At 46.6% G+C, this 21,472-nt stretch overlaps 1 protein-coding gene and 1 long non-coding RNA gene across 2 annotated transcripts; one reads left to right on the forward strand and one right to left on the reverse strand.

Annotated features, from left to right (window-relative positions):
* Positions 1–2,378: 2,378 nt before the first annotated feature.
* Positions 2,379–3,836, reverse strand: LOC125320251 (inositol 1,4,5-trisphosphate receptor-interacting protein-like 1). The gene has a single exon (XM_048292386.1). It carries the CDS (start codon positions 3,834–3,836, stop codon positions 2,379–2,381), a length of 1,458 nt encoding a protein of 485 aa, XP_048148343.1.
* A 4,387-nt stretch (positions 3,837–8,223) lies between these two features.
* LOC125319500 lies at positions 8,224–18,797 on the forward strand. The gene is made up of 2 exons (XR_007200767.1): positions 8,224–8,374; positions 18,526–18,797. It is a non-coding gene; the product is annotated as an uncharacterized LOC125319500 (long non-coding RNA).
* The last annotated feature ends 2,675 nt before the right edge of the window (positions 18,798–21,472 follow it).

Genomic DNA, 21,472 nt, shown 5'->3' on the forward strand with positions numbered 1-21,472 from the left:
TTGGAGAAAAAAGGAGGCAACATCCTTGCCTTGTTTTCCTGGGCTGTGTCTTCTGCAGAGGAGACAATGTGATGCACAGCTTCCAGGAACACGAGGCATTGCATGGAACTGTGCCCGTGCTCAGCAGCTCAACCCTACTGGTGCACTTTGTAAGGACACAGGCAGCAATTGGATCTATGTATCCACACATTGACCAAGTATTATTAGCAACAGGATCTCTGGATCTGCTCCTTGGGGAAACAGGTATTTACCTTTTGGCATTTAGAATCCGGACAAGGCCACACCTGGGCCTGTCTGGGGGTGTAGGATCCAAGACAACTCCTTCGATTCCTCCTTGAGCTGTTGCCAGGCTCAAGGGGAGAAAACCAAGCGGAGAATGAAATCAGATGTCCTCGCCGTAGAAGTTCTGTCAGATGCTCCTGCAGCACTGTCCAAGCCAGGCTACTCTCACAGCGCAGTCGGAAGCCTCGTGGCCAGCAAAGGTGGAGGCACCGCAGGATGTCCCCGTTCCCGGCCGTGGCTCTGCAGGGCTTTGCTGGGACAGCTTCCCCCAGCTGATGTGTGGATCTGGATGAAGGGGAAAGGGTTAGGGTATCTGGTGATGTATCCTTCTTAACCACTAGAGGCAACCTTTTCTGGTAATGCTTAGCTGTAGTGCTTAACTTTTCCTTCCGTGATTATTTTTACAGTGTTGCATTACAACATTTTTCCGCACAGAGAGACGCCCTAATCCTTCAGTGACCATTCTCAAGCTCCTCTCTGCTTTCTAACTCGCCACGAAGCCCCGTGTCCTCGCTGCTGCCCCATCTCCCACAGCTCTCTGCCGGCCACACACCAGAGCTCCCAGCTGCAGCTGGCGGGGCCTCAGTGCCCGCCCTGTGCCCTCCCGCCCCGACGGCCGTGCCAGGCCCTGCCTGCTGCCCTGATGGTGCCACTGCTGGCCCCCAGTGCTCTCCAAGGGCTTCTCTGGGGCCGCCTTCCTGCGGCCTTTCCCTCTCTGCTCCAGGCCCACCTGAGACCTGCAGAGGGGCTGTTTCCAAGGGCCTGGAGGGACAGCACCAGGGCCAGCGGCTTCCCACTGACAGAGGGCAGCCTCAGGCTGGAGATGTGGAAGAAGTTCTGGGCTCGGAGGCTGCTGAGGCCCTGGCCCACGCTGCCCACAGAAGCTGTGGCTGCCCCACCCCAGCAGTGTTCCAGGCCAGCTTGGATGGGGCTTGGAGCAACGTGGCCTAGTGGAAGGTGTCCCTGCCCTTGGCAGCAGGCTTGGAACAAGAGGATTTTTAAGGACCCTTCCAAGCCAAGCTGTTCTGTGGTTCTGTGATCACATGATCCCGGGCCAGCCGGAATCTTAATTTCTGATTAGAACCACTTAAAGCCTGTCAGTTTGGTTGAGTTCAAGGAGATTGTTGAAGAGCCCAGATTCCCAGCGCGTGACATTTACCAATACTCCAGGTCTGGCTGAGATCAATAAAACCTTGCACGCTCCAGATTCTGCAAGATTGCATTTTACTGAATCAAGAACAAAGCCGTTTCCGGCTCGCCACTCATAAACGCACTAACTATTGCTGTGTATCGCAACAGACAGTGGCACTAAATATCTGCTATAGTGTTATTTAAACAGAATTACATGTTTAACTCTTTCTAATTATTTTCATCATGCTATAATAATTACATCTTTCTTATCTTTGATATTATTTATATGTATCTTGTGTTTTAAATTATGTTTTTGCTACTAGATATGACAATTAATAAACTTATCATGTGTATAAAATATCATGTGTATACTCTCTATATATCTATATCTATGAAATACAAATCAAGATTCTTATAGCTACAAAATTTCAGGTCAGCTCCAACACAGTTGGTCCAATGCTGACCTAAAGGTGTCCCTTTGGGGGACAGGGAGAGACACCATCCATTGAGTGATCCCAGGCAAGCAGTGCTGATTTTTCCTCTCACTCGCTTTTTCCCTGTTTCTTTTTGCTTTTTCTCTCCCACCTTCCCGCTTCTTTCAACCTCTCATTTTTGGCCCTTCCCAAGGGCCGGCAAAAATTGCATGTTCCAAGTGGGCTTTGGTGACTTTGGCCATGCATGGAAGGCATGTGCTCTCTTCATGTGCATCCTTAGGAGTGGGAAAGTTCCTATGCCAGTAGGGCTGCCTGTGGGCCTGGGTGACTTTTTTTGGAAAATGAAATGATACAAGGAGGTAGAACAAAGCCTCCTGTGGCCCTCCACCTGCTGAGGTGGCAGGAGAGGCCATGGGACCTTTTCCAGAGTCTTGGCACGCATCCTCTTCTCCTGAAAGGACCAGATTTGTACTAGGAGGTGGTTCCCTGCTGCCAGCAGCACAAGCACAGCTGTGTGTAGGAGAAGCTCTCTCAGTGGCCGGGGTTAAGGATTGCTGTGATGCGACGCTGCAGATCCAGGTACTCCCCTATGGCCTGGGAGCAGGCACCCGGATCCATCACCAGGCAATGGAAGAGGTTGGGTGGCTCAGCCATTTGAACATCTGGGGGCAAACTGATCTCCTCAGGAAGCCTCTGGTTGCCCACAATGAAGTGGTTGAGGTGTTTCTGTACCAGGGATAAGCGTAGGCTCCTGTTGATATCTATCAGTCTGCTCAGGAAATGTCTCCTGCGCCACCGTGACACGGCTCTGGTGTTCAGGAGGTGCATGACAATGGTCTTGATGGTATAGGTGGGAAAGCCTATGCCCAGCTGAACATGGCTGAAGAACTGCAGGCATCTGAGGTGCAAGCTGTCAGGGGGGGCCTGCCTGGCAATGTACTTGAAGAACTTCATCTCTGCCACGGCGTAGGTCTCAGGCCACGTTGTCCTTGGCGTTCCGGCACCTCTCGGCTGGCTGCTCACAAAGATGTCTGAGGCACCTTGCCGCACCCCGAACAGCACCTCAATGCGGAAGCTTTCTGCGCCGTTGGTCACCTTGAATTGGCAGGAGCGTCTGGAGGGCAGAAGCACTAAATGCCAGGTGTGTGACTGAGGCAAAGCTGGCCAGATGGCCCTCACCAGCTGGTAGAACCAGCGGGCCGTTTTGTGCACATCGAGGTAGGAGCCCCTGCACAGGGTGTCTAGGAGGCTGCGATCCTGATTGCTCCTCAGCTCCTCCTCCGGGTGGTGCAGGAAGCACAGCATGCTCTCGCCCTGCTGCTCCCTGCTGCAGGTGCACTCCAGCTGCACGCGGACACGGAAGTTCCTCCCGTGCCTCTGCCCTGCAGTGTCCTGCTCCAGGTGGAAGGTGTGTCCTCGAGGAGGAGTCATGGGGATGAGCAGGCAGTACACAACATCCTGCTCACGGGGACTCCAGCCTTCAAAGGCACTGCCCACCCCGATGGCTCGTTGCAGCACCGGGTAGAAACTGTTGGTCAAGATGTGTCCAAAGTAAATTGTGAAATTGTCCATCAGGTCCATCGTCCACTCGCAGCCTCTCTGCAGGTCCTGTACAGGCCACTGGATGCGCTCCATTAGCGTCCTTCCTATGTTATCTTGAGCATGATGATCTTCTTCATTTCCAACATCATCTTCCCCATTTGCATCCACGTTTCCTTCTTCATTCTCCTCTCTCCTCCGGCTCCTTTCCCTCTCGATAAACAGTAGGAACAAGATAAGGAGCAGGAGCCAACCAACAATGAGGACCTGCCAGCCCTGCTTCAGGATGAGCTGCTCCGCCTCCTGCTCCAGCCGAATCCTCTCCAGTTCCAGGCGCAGCGCACGTGCCTCCATGCGCACTTGCGTCACCAGATCCAGAACATCATCCACGGGCTGTGGGTACTCAAGAATGCTTTGCAAGAGCAAGAACCAGAACACCCAGTAATGCATGGTCTGCAAGAGGATGGAGAAAAGGCCTTGAGTGGGGCTGTGAGGGAGGCAGCTGCCAGCGCGGGCAGCAGGGATGGCAAGCGCAGGGATCTGGGGGCAGGAAGGACAGGGCCCCAGACAGCTGGCAGGCAGCAAGGCCTGTCCCGCTGCCCCAGCAGCAGCAGCACTGTGCCCGGCCCAAGGCTCTCCCATCAGGGGCTGTCCCTGCATGCAGGGGGAGAACCCAGCCTCGGCTGCAGTGTTTCTGCCCCGGCCCTTGTCCCCAGCCCAGCCTCCCCACCACGTGTGCACTCACCGCTTGCCCAAGCAATACAGGCCAGACTTACCTGCTGGGGCCTTTTATAGCTGCCCCCCTTGTGACACGTCCCCCATCATGTCACAGCAGCCACAGCACATCACAGCCAGGCCAGCCCCACCCTTTGTGCCCAGCCCAGCTCAGCCACTCAGAGTGGCCCTGCTGTCCTGCTTGAGGCCAATTTTGAGTGAATCTTCTTCAAAGAACTTCCTTTGCTCTTTCTTTTGTCTTTCTTAGCAGCTGCCCTCCATTGGCAAGCTCATTGATACCCATGTCTGAAGGCAGCCTTGAGGATCATGGAGTCTAAGCCTTGACTCCACACTGCTTGAGCTACACTTCAATTCCTGAGTCGTTGAGCTCAAAAAAGACCCTGAAGATCACACAGTCCAACCGAAAACTGAACACCGCCTACTCCACCCACCAGCCACGTCCCCAAATGCCACATCCACATGACTTTTAAACCTTTCTGAGGCTGCTGACTCAGCCATTCCCCTAGGCAGCCTGTTCCCAAGCTTGAGATCCTCTTCATGGAAGGAATATTTCCCAGAGATCCAGTCTAAAGCTCCTTTGGTGCAGCTGGAGGTAATTTCCTTTGCTCACCTTGTTTGTTCCCTGGCCTAATAGAATGAGCCCCAGTTAGCCACAGCCTCCCTTCAGGGACCATGTGCATGGTGTCAGGAGGCCGGGCTGTGAAACCAGCTCCTCCCAGAAGAGAGGATGGTGATGCTTTTGCTCTGGACTTCCCATGATCCAGTGGCACCAAATGGGCTGTAGGTGGGCAGAAGAGTTTCAGGCTGCCAGGAAGTGTTTCCATGGGAGGAGAATCTTGCTGCCGATCCATGAACCAAGGCAATCCATGCCCTTCCAAGCAGAAGGCAAAATGGGAATTTTCCTTGTAGAAAATGTAAAAGTTTGGAGTGGAAGTCAGGGGCTGGAACGTGCCTGCATGTCCGTGTGCATTTTGCCAAGCTGCAAGGCCAGACTGTGAAGATGGGATCCCTGCACCCAAAAACACCTTCTTGCTCTGGGGCCTTCTATGGCACTGGCAGCACATGTGAGAGCCTGTCGTGGGTTCGGTTCGTAACTGGGCAGAAACACCAATTTAGTGTAGTGGTTTGGTCCAAAATACTCATTACTGTTTATCTTCTGTGAGATAAGAATTAGGAGAAATGCAAAGCAGGCACCAAACTTGAAAGAATATAAAGAAGTTTATTAACAGACCTAGAAGAGGGAAAAAAAAATTATACCACACCTTCAGAACTCTCCTCCTCCCCCCACCTTCCTCCCTTCTCCCACTGACAATGTGAAAAGACAGCCCTTGAGATGTTCAGTCTGTTTACCACTTCCATAATAACCTTGTTCAGTCCATTTAGAAAGAGAAGTCTCTTCTTGCTCGTGCTATGAAAACATTATCACAACGAGACAGCCGCCCACTTCCAAATATTGTTCAGTCCATTTAGGAAGAGGAGTCTCTCTGCCTGCGTGTGAGTCCTTTCCCCCGACTTGCAGCTTTTCCCGCAACTGCTTTCGAGGGTCCACTCTTGAAGTTTTTTGGGGTACAATTTTAAGGTTGAGCTGTTCAGAAACAAAAAACAGAGGCCCTTCTCCTTCCCTGGGAGCAAAGGGTCTTCATCATCTTCATCGTTAGGACTATCTCTGGGAGCATCTCCAGGAACTGAGGTTTCTCCTTTCCCATTTGGAGCAAAAGTCCTCCTCTGGTCCATCTCTAGGAACTGAGGTTTTCTCCTTTCCCATTTGGAGCAAAAGTCCTCATCTGGTTCATCTCTCCCTGTCCAAACTTCTCATGAAATTACAGCTGCGTCAGCATCTGCCTATCTCAGCGCAGGTGCTTTTGCTTACGAGTTGAACACTCCACCCCCCCAGATCTTCATGAAATTACAGCGGGATACTCTGATATATCATAGCTTCACAACAGACTTTCAGCTTTAAGCATCTCCTCTCTCTTCCCTCAGGTTTTCAGCTCTTCACAGCAATAAAAAGGTTAATCTCACCTTGGCCTTGCAGCTGTGTGGCTTATCGCTGTTGGTCACCTAACCTCTGCCGGACAGAGGTGCCGCTTTGCTGAAATCTTGGCCGCAGTGGAGAGCGGGGGGGTTCCGAGCCACTCTGGCTGCCCACAGCCCTGCTGGGGAGGGTTATCCTGGAGCCGTGGCCTGAGCAGGGCCTGGACCGGGCCATCTGGGCCCCACTCGGGCCCCGCAGCCACCTGTCCCAGCGCCGGAAATGAGAGAGAGCTTGGGGGGGAGTTTGTCTATTCTTAAGTGTGGATCACAGAGGCGGTCACAACTTTAAGTGGCTTAAAGAATTGTCCATATTCAAACTGGCCAGCTGATAGGTTCTATCAGGTCCCAGAGGAAGCTGTAAGCCCCTTCTGGGACTATGCTTGCTAACCTATGACAGAGCCCTTCCTTGGCCTTTGCCTTCAGCAAGGCCCCAATTTAGGCAAAGCCTCAATTCCCTAAGAAAGCAGCTCAGATTTCCACTGCCTGCCCCGAAAGAGGCCAGAGGACAGACAAGCTCAACAAGGTGCTAATGCAATACAGCTTAGCTACAGTTTTCTGCCCTTGTAGCTCTGGAGCCTTGGAGGGGAGGGCTGCCTGCCTCCGGGTGACTTTCAGCCACTCTCCCGCTAACAGCACTGGGCACCCCAAGGCTCTTTGGTCTCTGCCCAGGCAAGAGCACAGAGAAGCCTTCCTCTGCCTTTGTAGACCCCTGAGATGAGCAAGAACCAGCCGTGTGCAGAAAGAGGCCATCAGCACTGCACAGCAGGTCCTCTCAGCCAGAAATGGCACAAAATTCAAACACTAATACTATGCTTAGGCTTTGTGTTGTGTTTTGTTTGGAGTTGTTTCCCCCACAGGAAAACCTGTGGCATTTGCCACGTTGCACACCTGCCTTGGAGTGGTCCGCTCTCGGTGCTGCCTACATCCCTCTCAGAACTGTGCCTTTGCCTCTCTCTTTCCTCTCTTACGATGTGTCTTTTCAAGGGGTTGATGGCTAACAGCCTTTCTCTTTTCTCACCTTGTGCTCAAGAGCTGGGAGAGAAGCTGACCCTCCTCCCCCGACCCAGCTTGAGCCTAAAAGGCTTCTTGTCTTGGGCTGATTTTATGGTGATGCTTTACTCCCTCACTGCCTGCTTTATGCCCAGAGAACAACTGCTGTAGCTTTCAGACGGACCCGGGGCTGGGCCGGGGAGCCTCGGGCTCCTGCGTGGGCTCCGTTCCATCTCTCTCTCTCCGGGTGCTCTGCACCGGGACGCTGCATTGTTCCTTTTGGTGGATTGCTTTGGTTTTTTGCTCGTGTGAAGCAAAAAGATTTTTTCCCCTCCCTTCCCCTACCCTGGAGGCTGTACCGGGAATCCTCTCAGTGTTTGTTCGGATTTTTTCCGTGAAAGTTTTGGCTTGGCTTGTTTATTTTTCTTTTCGGCCCGTCCGGGGAGCCGCTGGGACCGCCCTGAAGGGGGAGAGCTCGGAAGAGCTGAACCAACATGAGGAAAGGTCTTTAAAATCCACTGACTTCAGCTGCTGCAAGGAGAAGACCACGCCAGAAGTCCAACAGGTTCCCAGCTGCTGAGAACTCTTTTCTCCCCCGTTCCCCCAGAGACAAAAGAAGGGCAGTCGCCGCCTTTGCCTCTCGGCCACGCGGCCGGGTGGGGGTGGGGTGTAAGGTTCAGGTTTTATTTTGTCTTTTTCTGAGCCTTGCAGGTACCCTTAGATTTTTTTGTTAATAAACAGGGTATTTTTGCACCTTCACCTGCTGGTATCAATTTCTCTCATTGGCAGAAGAAAGGGGAGTTCCTGAAGCCCTCTCTCCTTAGAGAGAAGCACCCTAAATTTAGTGTTTTTCTCCGAGAATTTTTCTCCAAACTGAGACAGGGTCCAAGGCAGCCGACTGCACGCAGGGCTGCAGGAGGCAAAGCCTTGGCAGCAGGTGGAGGGAGAGCAGCCCTGGCCTCGGCGGTGTCCAGCTCTGGGCTCCCCAGTGCAGAGCCAGCACCGGCTGTCCTGGCAGGAAGTGCCGCCCCAGGGCCCGCCCCGGCATGGCCGGGTCCCGCGGCAGAAAGGGCCGCCTTTGTCACGGCTGCCGCCCTCTGCTCTGCAGGAAGGTTCTCAGCGGGGACGAGGCCGTGCTGAACGCGGACGTGGCTCTGAGCTGCGGCCCCAAGAGGAGCCAGAGGCAACTTCTCCTCCTGAGAGAGGAGCTGGTGGTCGCCAAGCTGCAAGTAAGAGCCTGCGAGCCCAGCTGCCTTTGGCCCATGGCTGTCCCTGGGCCTGGCCACAGCCAGCCTGGCCTAAGGCCCAGGCCCCGGCCCCGGCCCTGGCCCCTTGGTGCCGGATGCAGCAGTGTGTGTGCCGATGTTGGCGGGGGGAAAGGAGGGGACACCCCGGGGCTCTGCGCCAGGGGACGGCAGGGAGGCCGCCTGCCGCTCACTGCTTGCCTCTGCTCTCTGCAGCCGGGGCACCACCCTGCGCCCACGGCTCTGCCTGGCCCTGCAGCAGCCCAGGGCAGCTAAAGAAGTTTTGCACTCTCATTACAGCCTGGGTCATGCAAGGTGTCAGCAATGAGTCCATAGGGGCCTCAGTGGAAAACTTCATATATTTTACACCAAAAGGCGTATTCCATTGTGTGGAGACTTCTCAGGTGTGCAGCTGGACTCTGAGTCAGAGATGGCTGTTAGGAGGCTGTGGCCTCCTTCTTGTGGGAGCAACCAAGGAAGGGCATTTGGCACCACATGTGTGCCTGGGTAGGGCAGACAGACGGCACTGTAGTGCCTTCCTCACTGCACTCCGGCCCAGACAGGAACATGTGATGAGAGATACAAGCCATGCACCCATTTAGAACATCCTTTTCAGTGGGCTGTATTGATCACCAAACCCACAGGTAACAGCAGTGACCTTCAGGAACCTGCTGTTCCTAGAAAGATCTGTTTCTGCTCTCTGGCCAAAGCACAGCAGAATCACTGGCAAAGGACTCTGCATCTTGGAAAAGGAGGGTGGCAATAAGGCTACAGCACACTCCAGCATCGCCCTGCATCTGGCCAAATGGCTGGCCTGTTATCTGGGTCCTTGGGCTGTTCTGGGGCAAAGATGTGGTTTTGGTCTCTTTGGTTTGGCCATTCTCCACCTGCCATCCTCCCCTTTTCCATTTGAAATCCCCAAAGCGCTGTTCCAGTGTTTATCTGACAGCATCTCTCATAAGGGTTCAGTCTCTCAGGTGTCGTAGAACAGGCCTGATCATAATGAGAGCATTTCAGCTCCAACAGGATAATTGGAAATTGGATTTTTCTTTCTGTCGTGTCCTTTGGGATCTTCTACAATTGAGCTATCGGATGTTTTGATGGGTAATTGTGATGGTAATGCTGGTGGTGTAATAATAATAAAAACAATGAGGATGATCATAAGTATTTCTTGCAGTTGAATAGCAGCCTGAGAGTTATTTGGGAGGACTTTTATTAAAAGCCCCAGCATACGCCCAGAACAAACCCATTATCCACCTTGTGTGGAGCTGATAATGGGAAAAATGATGTTTTTCTCACTTCCGTTCAAATTACTCACCTTAGGCAAGCAGGGAAGAGACTTTTCCTGGTCTGATTTATTTAATTTTTTATTCCCAAGGGCTTTGCAACACTTTACACAATAATCAGCCACCATATTCCCTTGAGTTTGGGACACCATCAATCTGAGGGTGATCATCACCATAGAGATCCCATGGGGGAAATCTCATGGTCACAAAAAGAAGCCAGTTGGTTGCTGCTTGTCCTGGTGTTCAAGGCTCCCCTTGGCCCCGTCTGTTCTAACAACTCCTCAAAGGCTCTGCCAAACCCCTGCTGTGCTCCCACAGGCTTCAGTGTAAAAGGGGGAAGCAAAGGCACAGGGAGGTGATGTGAGAACAAATTTGTCATTGTCTGGGTGATTTCTGCTTACCGTCACAGCAGCCAAGCCGAGCTGGTTTGTCACTTACCCTCTTCATACTCAACCTGACCTTCTCCAGCAGGAAAAGGTACAGCCTGCTGAAACACTAGCACTCGACTTCGATTGCTACAGGGTGGTGCCTGGGGAAGAAAAATGACCTGAGCACCTCCATGCAAATTGTCTGCTGTTAAATTAGAATAGAGGAAAGAAATTCGAGATTAGAGACTAGACACTAGACCGGACTAGACTAGACTAGACTAGAGTATTTCATTTGAAAGGGACCTACAGCTGTCATCAATTCCAGCTCCCTGACCCCTTCAGGGATGACACAAAGTTAAAGCCACATTAAAGACATTGTCCAAATGCCTCTGGAACACTGATGCCTCTCAAGGAAGCCTGTTCCAGTGTTTGGCCTCCCTCCTGGTAGAGAAATGTTTCCTCATGTGAAGTCTGAACCTGCCCTGACACATCTCTGAGTCATTTCCATGGGTCCTGTCATGAATCCCAGGGAGAAGAGATCAGCACCTCCCTCTGCACTTCCCCCAGAGGATGGTCAGTTTGTGAAGTACTACACGGACAATTTTTCTACCAAAATGCTTTCTTTGAGCAGGGGTGGAAGGATGCTTCCAATATTTAGTACATCTCTGCTTCAGGACAAAGGTGGAGTGAGAGGAGACATGTGGTAGTGTTGGCAGAGGAGAAGAGAGAGGGAGGCTGAAGCTGGGAAGAAGCAGATGTGGACCAGAGGTCTCTGCTCAAATGTCCCCTCTTTGCCTATACCCTGTCCCCTCAAGTTCTCCTAAAGCCCCACAGTACCAGGAAGGCTTTGGTAGGGAAGCATCATGTTCCAGGTCAATCCTCTCAGCGGCAGCTCAGAGAGGAGGTACAATGATGCCTGGATGGGTTGGGTTTTGTTGTTTTGTGACCCCAGGCTGCACATGTGTAGAAACTGCAGGGCCATAAACCCACGCTGTCTTCTGGTCCATCCAGGGATTTTCCATATCTGGGTAGGAGAGCTCCATTTTTTGGAAGGATGTGCTTTTCACAACCTTTCAAATAGAATGAGATATGTATGAAAACCCTCCCAAAAAACACCCAAAACAAAACCAAAACCAAAAGCAAAGGCACCCCCCACCCCCGCCAACAATTAAAAAAAAAGAAGAAAAAAAGAAAAAATAAGGAAACCAAACATAGGTACCCCCAAAAGGAGCTAGTCCCTCCTCGAAGCAAGCATGATCCAGTCCTGCCATCAGGGTGATCTCCCCTAGTCCCCCCCGTTTGTCCAACCTCTCTCCTGTCTAAACCACAAATACCCCTTATCACCAGGGAACCAGAGACTTGTGGCCACATCAGCATGTTACATCCTTGTGTCTGCTCAACTTTTTGCAGGGTTTTCTCAGGCTCCACAGCAAAATTCTCTGCCTTCTCTGAAGCCCATCCCTCCCTTCCATGCAATGCTTGCAGGGCAGCTCAAGCAAGGCAAACAAAGCTTAGGAAAGCTCCTGAACATCACTAGGGTGACATTTTTTATTCTCTTTCAGCCTTTTCTGCCTCTCTTACTCCACTTTAACCCCATCTGCAAATAAGAGAGAGGAACATAACAAACCACGTGAACAAGTTCACTGAAACACTGTGTTTTTGCTTGCCAGCTTTTCAAGGTGCAATGGGTGCATCTTGGTACTTTAGTGTGTTCTTTCTAATCAATGTAATAGTATCCAAAATGCACAAAAATATACTTTAAAAACAAAAGCCTAAAAATCAGCAAGGTCCTCCAGAAACAAATGAAAACCAGTCAACCAAGAACAAAATGATTGGAGCTATGTCTGAGTGCTACATCTCTTTGATGGAAATCACTAGACCTTGCATGTCAAGGGATTTGTCAATTGCTGCTTCAGTGCTGTCATAACTCACAGAGGATGCTGAAAATCTGGCAGCTCCTGGTTTTTCAAGGAAGCTCAAGGATTTTGTGTCCCTGTCTCCAATAAAAGGAAGCAAAAGTAGTGAAATCTGGAAAGTTTAACACTGAAAAACCTCTACCTTGACATTTCAAACATAAATGCTGAAAAGAGAGGTGAGGTATTGTGAGAGATTCTGTGATTAAAGTTGAGGTAATTTTAAGCACTTGCATGCACTAAAGGACTTTTCCCATGCCATTTGAACGCGTGGGAAGTCCAGTGTTCATTGATTCCATGAAAACGTAAAAGGTATGCAAACAATCACTGCTCAGCCTGCAGCCATCCATCTCTTTTCAAAGCAAGTGTTATAATTGGACTCAAAAAAAGTATTGCAGAACATTCTTTGCTTCTTCCTCAAATGGACACATAGGAAAATACAAAAGAGCATTTTGCATCTTGTGAGAGTGGTGTCCTGGGGTGAATTTTCTCCAGGTTACAGTATGACAATTTTGAGTATCTCAAGAGTAATAAATATATAAAAAAATTATTTAACTACAGTTTCCATACACTGATTTTAAATTCCTTGACATTACTCACACAGGTAGAGTTTAGGAGTTACTGTCATGACTGGGTATGAGGAAGGATGTTTTTGCACTTGTTTTTCACAAGTGACCCATTTTCCGGGATGTTAGCCGAAATGATTAAGAAGCCTCTGTAATTTTGCTATTTCAGCACTTTAATTTCATCAGCGGAACACCCTCAATACTGTCAGCATCCTCATGAGTTACTGTTAAGCACTGCAAAAAGTATATCACAGATTGTTTGAAATTGTAATTTTGATAATAAAAGTAAAAATAATTAATCAAGCCCTGGGATATCCTAGGGGAGGTTGCATTTTGGGGGTGTTTCTGCATCCCTTGATCACTTCAAACATTTATTGTCTTCAGGGAAGACAGAGAAGAAGAGCAGGGTAAGTCTCTAAGAGAATTTGGCATGACTATGAAATGCAGGGGGGAGTCCTCTCTGGATAGTGTGAGGCTCCCTAAGAAACAGGCACAGTGTCAGATGCACACACCCCAACACATGGGAAATATTCCACACACTCTCATCTCACAGCCTCCCCCAAAATGAAGGTGCTGCACACACTTAGCACAGTGTTTTGGGTCAAATCACCTTCCCTGCCACTCACTCTTGTGTCTTAGTAATGCAAATTTCAACTGGTTTTATCTTAAATGATTTTGTAAGTAGGGAAAACTTGAATAAGAGAGTGAATGGCACTGGGAAACCAGGAGACAGACACACCAGGAGCTAGAAGAACTTACAGCTTGACATAAAAGGCTAGTTGGAGAGAGGACCAGTGATTTCCAGCTCTCTTTCTTTACAACGTACTTCAACTGAGACACAGACATGAGTCTGTTTATATAAACAATATACTATCAGTAGACCATGCAAGAAGGAAAGTCAATAAAGCAGGAGACCAAGTGTGATTCAATGAGGAAAGCTGATAAAGGGAAACTGAGGCAGGGTCACCCAGACGTGTTTTGTCCAGACCTCTCCAAGTAGAAAATGGTTCTATCCTCAAATTAAAAAAAAAAAAAAAAAAAAAAAAAAAAGTAAGTCTATTTTTCAATCATTCATTTTCAGAAAAAATATTCTATTTCCATAAGACTTTTATTATTATGTGATTACACTGCGAGTTTTTGCTAGAGGTACCACTGTCCTAAGTTAGGAATTTTTCAAGGCCCTCAGCTGACGGTGAGATTCCTAGAACACTGAGCTTCTGGGGTGTTTTAAGCTACAGGCACAAGTACAGTTAGCAGTATAAGTATTGTGCAGCTTGCAGCTCTGTTCATGGTTGAATTTGATGCCTTCAAATGGCATGAGCTGGTTGAGCTTTCATGACTTCAATCAGTTTCAGGGCCAGTCAGCTGACAGTGACTGTTCAGCTTTTAGAAAATACAGTAGCGACAAGCAAATAAAGAAAAATGATGACCAAGTTGTTGTCCATGGTGCCCGGACTCTCATTTCTCTGACTAAAAGCCACGTGCCTGCTGTAGATATTCCCATTGCCAAACACTGAAATGTGGTGCTGTGTCAATAATATGTTCATGAAGCAAGAAAAAAGAGCAGTTCTTCATTTCAGAGCTCTGTCCCTCTCTGTGACTCTGACAAATTTATACTGGCCAGCTACAGCAAAAACAGCAGAGCAGAAACTGGGGTTTGTTTCACTGTTTGCTTCTTTGGGCCTTGGTAAACACTTCTGCCAGAGAGATTCTGCTGGAGCAAACAGCCTGAAAAAACAAGATACAGCTCTGCATTGAATGAAGAATCCGAGCTGGAGCCAGGGGTGCATCCTCCAGTGACAGTAATTTTTGCTGCCACAGTGATGTAACTGTGTCAGTGAAATGAAGATGCCTTTGATATCAATGGACATCAAGCTGGGTGTGGGAAGGCAAACAATCCAAGAGGATGAAATCTCTGACCAATATGCCTGGGATAGAGTATGCAGTGCATTCTTCAGGTGTTACCATGAAACTCTGCAGTGGATTCCAGCACACTGCAAAGCCCTTCAGCTCCAAGTCTCTCCCTGGAAGAGTCACTTTCCAATTGTAAAATGTCCATTGCAACTTGAGGCGCTCAGAAGTTTGATACCTTTTTTTTAAACAAGGTTCAGAACTAGACCTGTATACTAAAGTAAGCCTAAGTAGGTAAAGAAATACCCAAAGCTATTAATTTGCACAGCTGGAATGAGAAGCATATGCTAGGAGAAGTGCAAATGTGTGAATGGATTTTAATGATGAAAACATTTTGTGATGGACTGAGTCCATTCTAATTCCACCATGTCACTAAATACAGTAACAGATATTCAAAGCAAATGGCTAATTTAAGGCATTTCCCAAACTTAGTTTTACTGATTCCTGTGTAATCAAGCTCATAACAGAGCTGCTTAAATGAGTTAAAGAATTATTAAACATTTATTATTTCTATTGCATCATTGACTGAGCAATCTTTGCTTCCTCATCTAAAATGAACCATACCTTGCTGGCACACACAGCTGTATACTGGGTTTGACTGGGACAGAATTAATTTCCTTCAAAGTGGGTGATAATGGGACCCTGTTTTGTATTTGTGATGTACAGAGGGTTCAGAATTTGCACAGAATCAAGACCTTTTCTGTTTCTCACACTTCCCCACCAGTGAGTAAGCTGGATCACTGGCAGCTTACTCATGGGGTTATACTGTGTGTGGCTTTGCCTATTATCTCAACCCACAGGTTTTCCCACTTAATCCTTCCAATTCCCTCTCCCATCCCACTGGGAGAGGAGTGAGCAAGTGGGGCTGAGCTGCTGACTGGGGTTCAACCATGATGTTACCAAAAAAGAGCCTTCATCACAGTGATTTTGTCCCCACTATATTTCTTTTTCATGGGGCAGAAAGATGAAGATTCTAAAAACTCCCAAGCTTCTCAAAATTAATTGAAATACGTACTTCTTTTCAAATCTAAGTTCTGATTGCACTGTTTAGCCGAATATCCATTATCCAATGAAAAAACCTGCCTCTTTCACCCATCTTCAAATTTTTCCTGTCTTAGTGGAGGTGTGTGGTGTCAGATTTTAGCAGTCTAGAATTCAAACCTGATATTGAGGAAGAAATTCACCTGTCAGGTGTGCCCACAGCTTTGCAGTTTAAATAAATTTTTGTTTCTGCTTACAAATTCACTTCCTCGATCCCATTCATCCACTAAGAGCTCTTGTAGAGTTCTCCCCCTGTACTACCTAGAATTTACTATGCTTTCACATCACGTTTCATCATGATTCTGCATTTTTGATGAACATTTTGTTTACATTCATTTTTGTTATGAAGAAACTGAAGCAAGGAAAAATGAAATACTCCAGGAAGAGCTAAATGAGAAAGAGAACTCCTAGCCCTAATGCAATCTACTGACCTACTTGTTGTACTCAGGATTCCTAGAGGACTGATGAATTATGCTAAAGACTGTGTGGACAAAGTTTACAGAAGTTCAAAAGGCAAATTAACAACTATAGAGAGAATAAATTCCACTCCCCCTGTATTCTGTCAGTAAGAAGAGGTTTTTTGCTTAAGAAACCTTTTGACCACAAAGTATTGCAGACTTAGCATGGCATCTCACTCTAAATATCAGTTTGTTCTTTCATGCTTCCTGGAAAATTTTACTGGTGGCTGTCAGACATCAGGCTTTTTGTTTGAGAATAATGTTGCCATTTGTATGCTACTGTAAATTCTTTTGTGGGGAAGTGCATTAATCTATTCTCAACATTAAAGCAAGTTTGTGCACCATCTTCCTGCTCTTCATAGACATGACCACACAACAAACATATACCTGGTTGTTTTGTCTTTGGAGAAAGGACCTTGTATGCCTTTCTATCAAAAAAACCCCATGAGGCTGAACTTAATAGTATAAGCAGATTTTGGAGAGGCGATGTTAGGACAGCCTTAGAAATGCTGCCATTTGATGTGGATTAAGAGTCTGAATCCGTAACGCAGGACACACCTTCTCTTCAGCACACAGCTGATGTTACGTGCCTGAGACTCCTACCAGGTGTTTCCATCAAAAGCCTGGCCCTGGCCACGCCATCCCTTCCCCACAGACACAGGGATGCTCTTAGGTGTCCCAAGGCCATCTCTGCTGCAGGCTGAATCAGCCACAACCCCAACCCCTGCTGCAATGCCCTAGTGCAGGAATGTTGTTGACACCGAACTGAAAGCTTTTCCTCTGTGCCAGGACATCACTCTATTGCACAGCTGAGGAGACAATAAACTGCACATGCTAAATACAAGTCATTAATAGGGTAGGTATGCTTTGCATTTGCCATGGCCTACAGGGGATCACTGAGGTGAAAGACTGTGGTTTGGGTTTTGGTGTGGCTTTTTGTTTTGTGGTTTTTTGGTTGGTTGGTTGGCTGGTTGGTTTTTTTGTGTTGTTTTGGGTTTTTTTGGAGTTTTTTGGTTTGGTTTGGTTTGGTTTCTTCCCCTGTGGGATGACTCAGCCAGTCTAATTTTCTGAAAGCAGCTATTGAAGTGCAAGTAATTTTTTTGAACTTTAGAGATAAAGCTATTTCCAGATATTTTCACTAGGCAAACTTCTAGAAAACAAGGAAGGGAGTTTTGATGTGAGCTGCTTTTGGGATTTCTGTCTCTTCCTTCTGACCATTTTTTCTTTCTTTTTTTTCTTTCTCTCCCCTCCTATCAGACCAGAGGAGTAATGGCATCACAAGTGCAGCCACTTAGAGTTAATGGGGAAGGTATTTGGCCCAGCTGTTAGTTGTGAGTCCATGACAAAGTTAGTGATGTTTGGTCAGGTTTTCCTTGTCAAGGAAACAGACAAGGAACTAATTTTTATTCTTTTCTTTTCTTTTCTTTTCTTTTCTTTTCTTTTCTTTTCTTTTCTTTTCTTTTCTTTTCTTTTCTTTTCTTTTCTCTTTTCTTTTCTCTTTTCTTTTCTTTTCTTTTCTTTTCTTTTCTTTTCTTTTCTTTTCTTTTCTTTTCTTTTCTTTTCTTTTCTTTTCTTTTCTTCCAACACAGAGCAGTCACTAAAAAGACGGATATTTTTTCGGAAGAACCTTATAGATTAAATGCACTATTTAAATACATTAAATTTCTCACCATCAAAATCTGTTTTGCTTGGCAATAAATTAACTGTCCCCGATTCAAATTTGTTTTGCCTTTGATGGTAATTAGTGAGTGATTTCCTTGAGCTATTTCATCTTATTTTCTCCTCCTGTCCTATTAAGGAGCGGGAATCAGAGAGTGGCTGTATGAGCACTTGGCAGGCAGGTTAACAAGGTTAACCCTCCGCAGAGCACTTCTACCAGGAGCCCTGCATTTATTTTTAGATATAAGAATATTGAACAATGGAAAATCACACCGTATTAAGTGTGGTCATACAACTTGTCATCTTAGTACTGATGCCTTAGGTTTTAACTTTTCTATTTTTCAAGTCCTGTACTGCCTAGTGTGTAGCTCTGAAGTTTCGTGTGGCCTGTTAGCTACTGTTCTCTCGCGCTAGTTAGACATAGCAAAACCTCTCTAAGTTTGCTCTCCAAGGACACTTCCATTGTCCCAGGGCCCAAAATGTGTAAACTGAAAGCCTCTGAAGAGGGGCAAACTTGGGGTAATTACATCATTAACTGGGGTCATAATTGGAGAATTAACCCTGATATGGAAATGGACCAAACTTACAAAACTGTGAAGAACTCATGACCCAGAGTCCATCTTGGATGTAGCCTTTTGACTGCCCAGGGTGTATCTTTGAAGGCCGTTCAAATAAATACCTACTTTTATTCTCTTATTGTTGTCTAGTCTCTGTTTTTAGGTAGCCACTTCAAGACATCAGTTCAAAAACAGAGAGAATAATTTATATCATGCTGTGCTTTGGGGTTTGTTTTGCTTTATGGGTTCAAAGTTTAGTGTCTTCCTAAAACCATTGTATAGCTGAGTAACATCCTCCTTCAGGAGAAAATACTGACTGTGTGGACATACAGAGGAACATCATATATATATATATTTTATTCTTTGTGCTCTGCCAGCTCAGCCCAGGATGGTGCCCGGATATGCTGCTTGTGCCAAGAGATGTCTCACAGCTCAAGGTTGCTGAGGACACAGCTGATGGATGATATTAGCAAACACCAGGCCTGAAGTCGTGCTCTGTGCTGCCTCCTGCCCTGCAGTTTCTGAGTTTGGAAAACACACTTTAGGTACAGGCAGGTTGTGGATAGTCAACTGTGATTCCTGTGGGAGTTTGGTGCCTGTAGCTTCTTTTTTGAGAAAATATTCTCCAATAAAAAAATTGTATCTTTTACTCTGAAGGCAGCTTTTATTCTGAAATCACCAGTTGTGGTTCTGAAAACAATTTCCTCCTCGGAATCCACTGTCACCTACCAGTGAAACCGACAGGTTATGCAGCCTGGCTTTTAAAGCCTGGATGAAAATAATCACCAGAGTGCTCTGAATGCATTTAAAGCTGGCACTTCCCTTCACTACCTGAGTGTCCATAGAATAAAATCTGTGCTTGTTTTATTTATGTCAGCTGGATTACTTCAGAAGCTGCCTCTGAAATTGCTTGTTACAGATGATTTAGTATGGTACATTAAAAAAAGGCTTTAGGAAAACCTAAACAAAACACTCATTCTTTAAAAAATTTTCTGCATCTTGTTCTAGTCAGCTATAGAGATATATTTTCAGGTTGTCTCTTATCCAGTATTGAGGCCTTGGAGTGAGTATTTTTAATTTCGTATTTTTAGTAATTTGATGCATCCAGCAATTCTGAACAAAAATCCCTAATGTAAGGCAGCACGTGAGTACAAAATCAAACAGCATCTCATCTTAGTAAATGGATGGTTGCACTTTTACTCAAGTAGTTTCTGATTCCAAGGTCTTACTACACCCACACGAGAGGTAAAATAATGCCCAAAGAGTATAAATAGATATAAATACTTTCTTTCCTGCTAGGTATGCAAATGGTAAAACTCAGCTGTTAGTTCTGTTCTGCCTATCTATCCACAGTTCTTTTGATTTCCATATTGTTCCCTATTCAGACCATCTTACAGGAAGGTACAGACGATGTTATATATGTTCTGAAGTTAAGACAATGGAAAGGAGGTACTCTTAATTTTTGCAGAAATTACATTCTTTTTTTTCAAGGAATCTGAAGGGGTCCACATCTGCAACTGTTGGCAGAAAACAAGTAAATATGCTCAGGTATTGCTTTATCTCCTCTTTAGGGCATGGTAATTTCTCATTCATCAATAGATGCAAAAGATAGATAGATTTCAGATTCCAAAAGTTGCCAAAGGGTGAGAAATGTCCCGCAAACCTTTCAGTGAATTCAAGCTTCTGCTGAAAGTGATAAATAGTCTGTTGAGGAACACCCATCTGTGGTTTCTTTTTTTAAGGGGAGGATCCATTTCTTCTCGGGTGACCCAGAAAGCTGATGTAACATCAATTTTTACTGTGCATTACCACAGCTAATTCACTGTGTACATGGCTGTAGAAGAATAATGAATTCATAATTGTTGCTCTTTTTCATGTGACTGTTGTCCAGTCACCTTAGCTGCTCCTGCAGGCAGAGTCAGTGTCACTAAAATGTGTATTTACAATAAAATCTTGTGACAGCCTCTGGAGAAGTTTATACTGGACAAAGCTGGAAGAGAACTAGAGAAAGAGAAACAATAAACAAATACATATTCTGACCCATTATTTAACAATTTCGTCCCCAGAAACCATCAGTCTTGAATGCCTTTGGGATACAAAATGATGCCTTTTGGCAGTACTCTCAGGGGCTTAATGACACTGAAGGGTGTTAATTGTGTTGTGTGTCTTTAGCAAACTGAGAAATCAACATATTAAATGACAAACAAAAAAAATTTCTTCTGAACTAACTCTTGCCCACTCTTAGATGGACACCCAAAGAAGATAGCCCAGTGTAAGTTATTTTATAAATACCACTATTTTCTGATTTTTTTACTAGAATGTAGGAAGAAAATGAAACTCTAGGTAAAATTGTGTGAGTAAATTAGAGTCCTAAGTAGTTGAAAAATTAAACCATATTAATCACAAAAAGAATTCAGGAAGTTTGGACATGAAACATGAAACAGAAATTAAAGATGTGTTTTATTGCCAGTAGAAAATTACAGGCTTTGAAAGATTTGGCATCTGAGAATCTATATGCACTCAGGTATTGATGCATGAGACACACAGACATGGGCCAGTGGCTTTTCTGTCCTCAGAGAACAGAATAAGATGCATCTGTTCGTGTGTGTATATACCTGCCAATAGAAAAATCAAGAAATCTAGGCAACAGACGGGAGAAAGATGGACGGTAAAAACACATGGGGATGAAAAGCTTATGACATCTGATGTTGCAGTGGGGATACTGCAACACGCATATATCAAACCAGGAGTCCCGTGGAAAGGAAATATATATGGACAGACAGATTCTTGCTAGCTGTTTCAGAGATGTTTATTTCTCCAGCCGCATGGCCGGGGCTCTGCCGAGGAACTGTTCCAGTCACGGGACCAAGGGTCCTTCTGCCCGCGCAGGGAACACAAACCAACCAGTGGGAACGAGGCTGAGCAGGGACAGGGTAGCCCCGTGTCTGTGCCCTCAGGGCCCCTCTCCCAGGGCTACACGGCAGGGGAGGGACCCCAACACCTCACCCGTTTTATTTTAATAAAAGGAGAATGAAAACAACTGGATAAACATAACAAGAACAGTTTCAAAACAAAACAAGCCACCCTCCTGAGTCTTTAAATGTCCAAACAGATTCTGTGGAACATCTTAGGGCTGACAGAAGGGAGACAGAATTCTCTGAGCATGCTTTGTGGGGAAACTGAGGCAGGAGAGGGTTTAACTTCTTCCCTCCCCCTTTTCATCCCCCACTCGGCATTGGAAAGGGATTTTTGGGGAAACAATTGGCAAAAGCATGGTTTTGTGAGGGAAACCATGGATGAAAAAACGGATTGGGAATACACTGG

Source organism: Corvus hawaiiensis, chromosome Z (assembly GCF_020740725.1).
Source record: "Corvus hawaiiensis isolate bCorHaw1 chromosome Z, bCorHaw1.pri.cur, whole genome shotgun sequence".
NCBI lineage: Eukaryota > Metazoa > Chordata > Aves > Passeriformes > Corvidae > Corvus > Corvus hawaiiensis.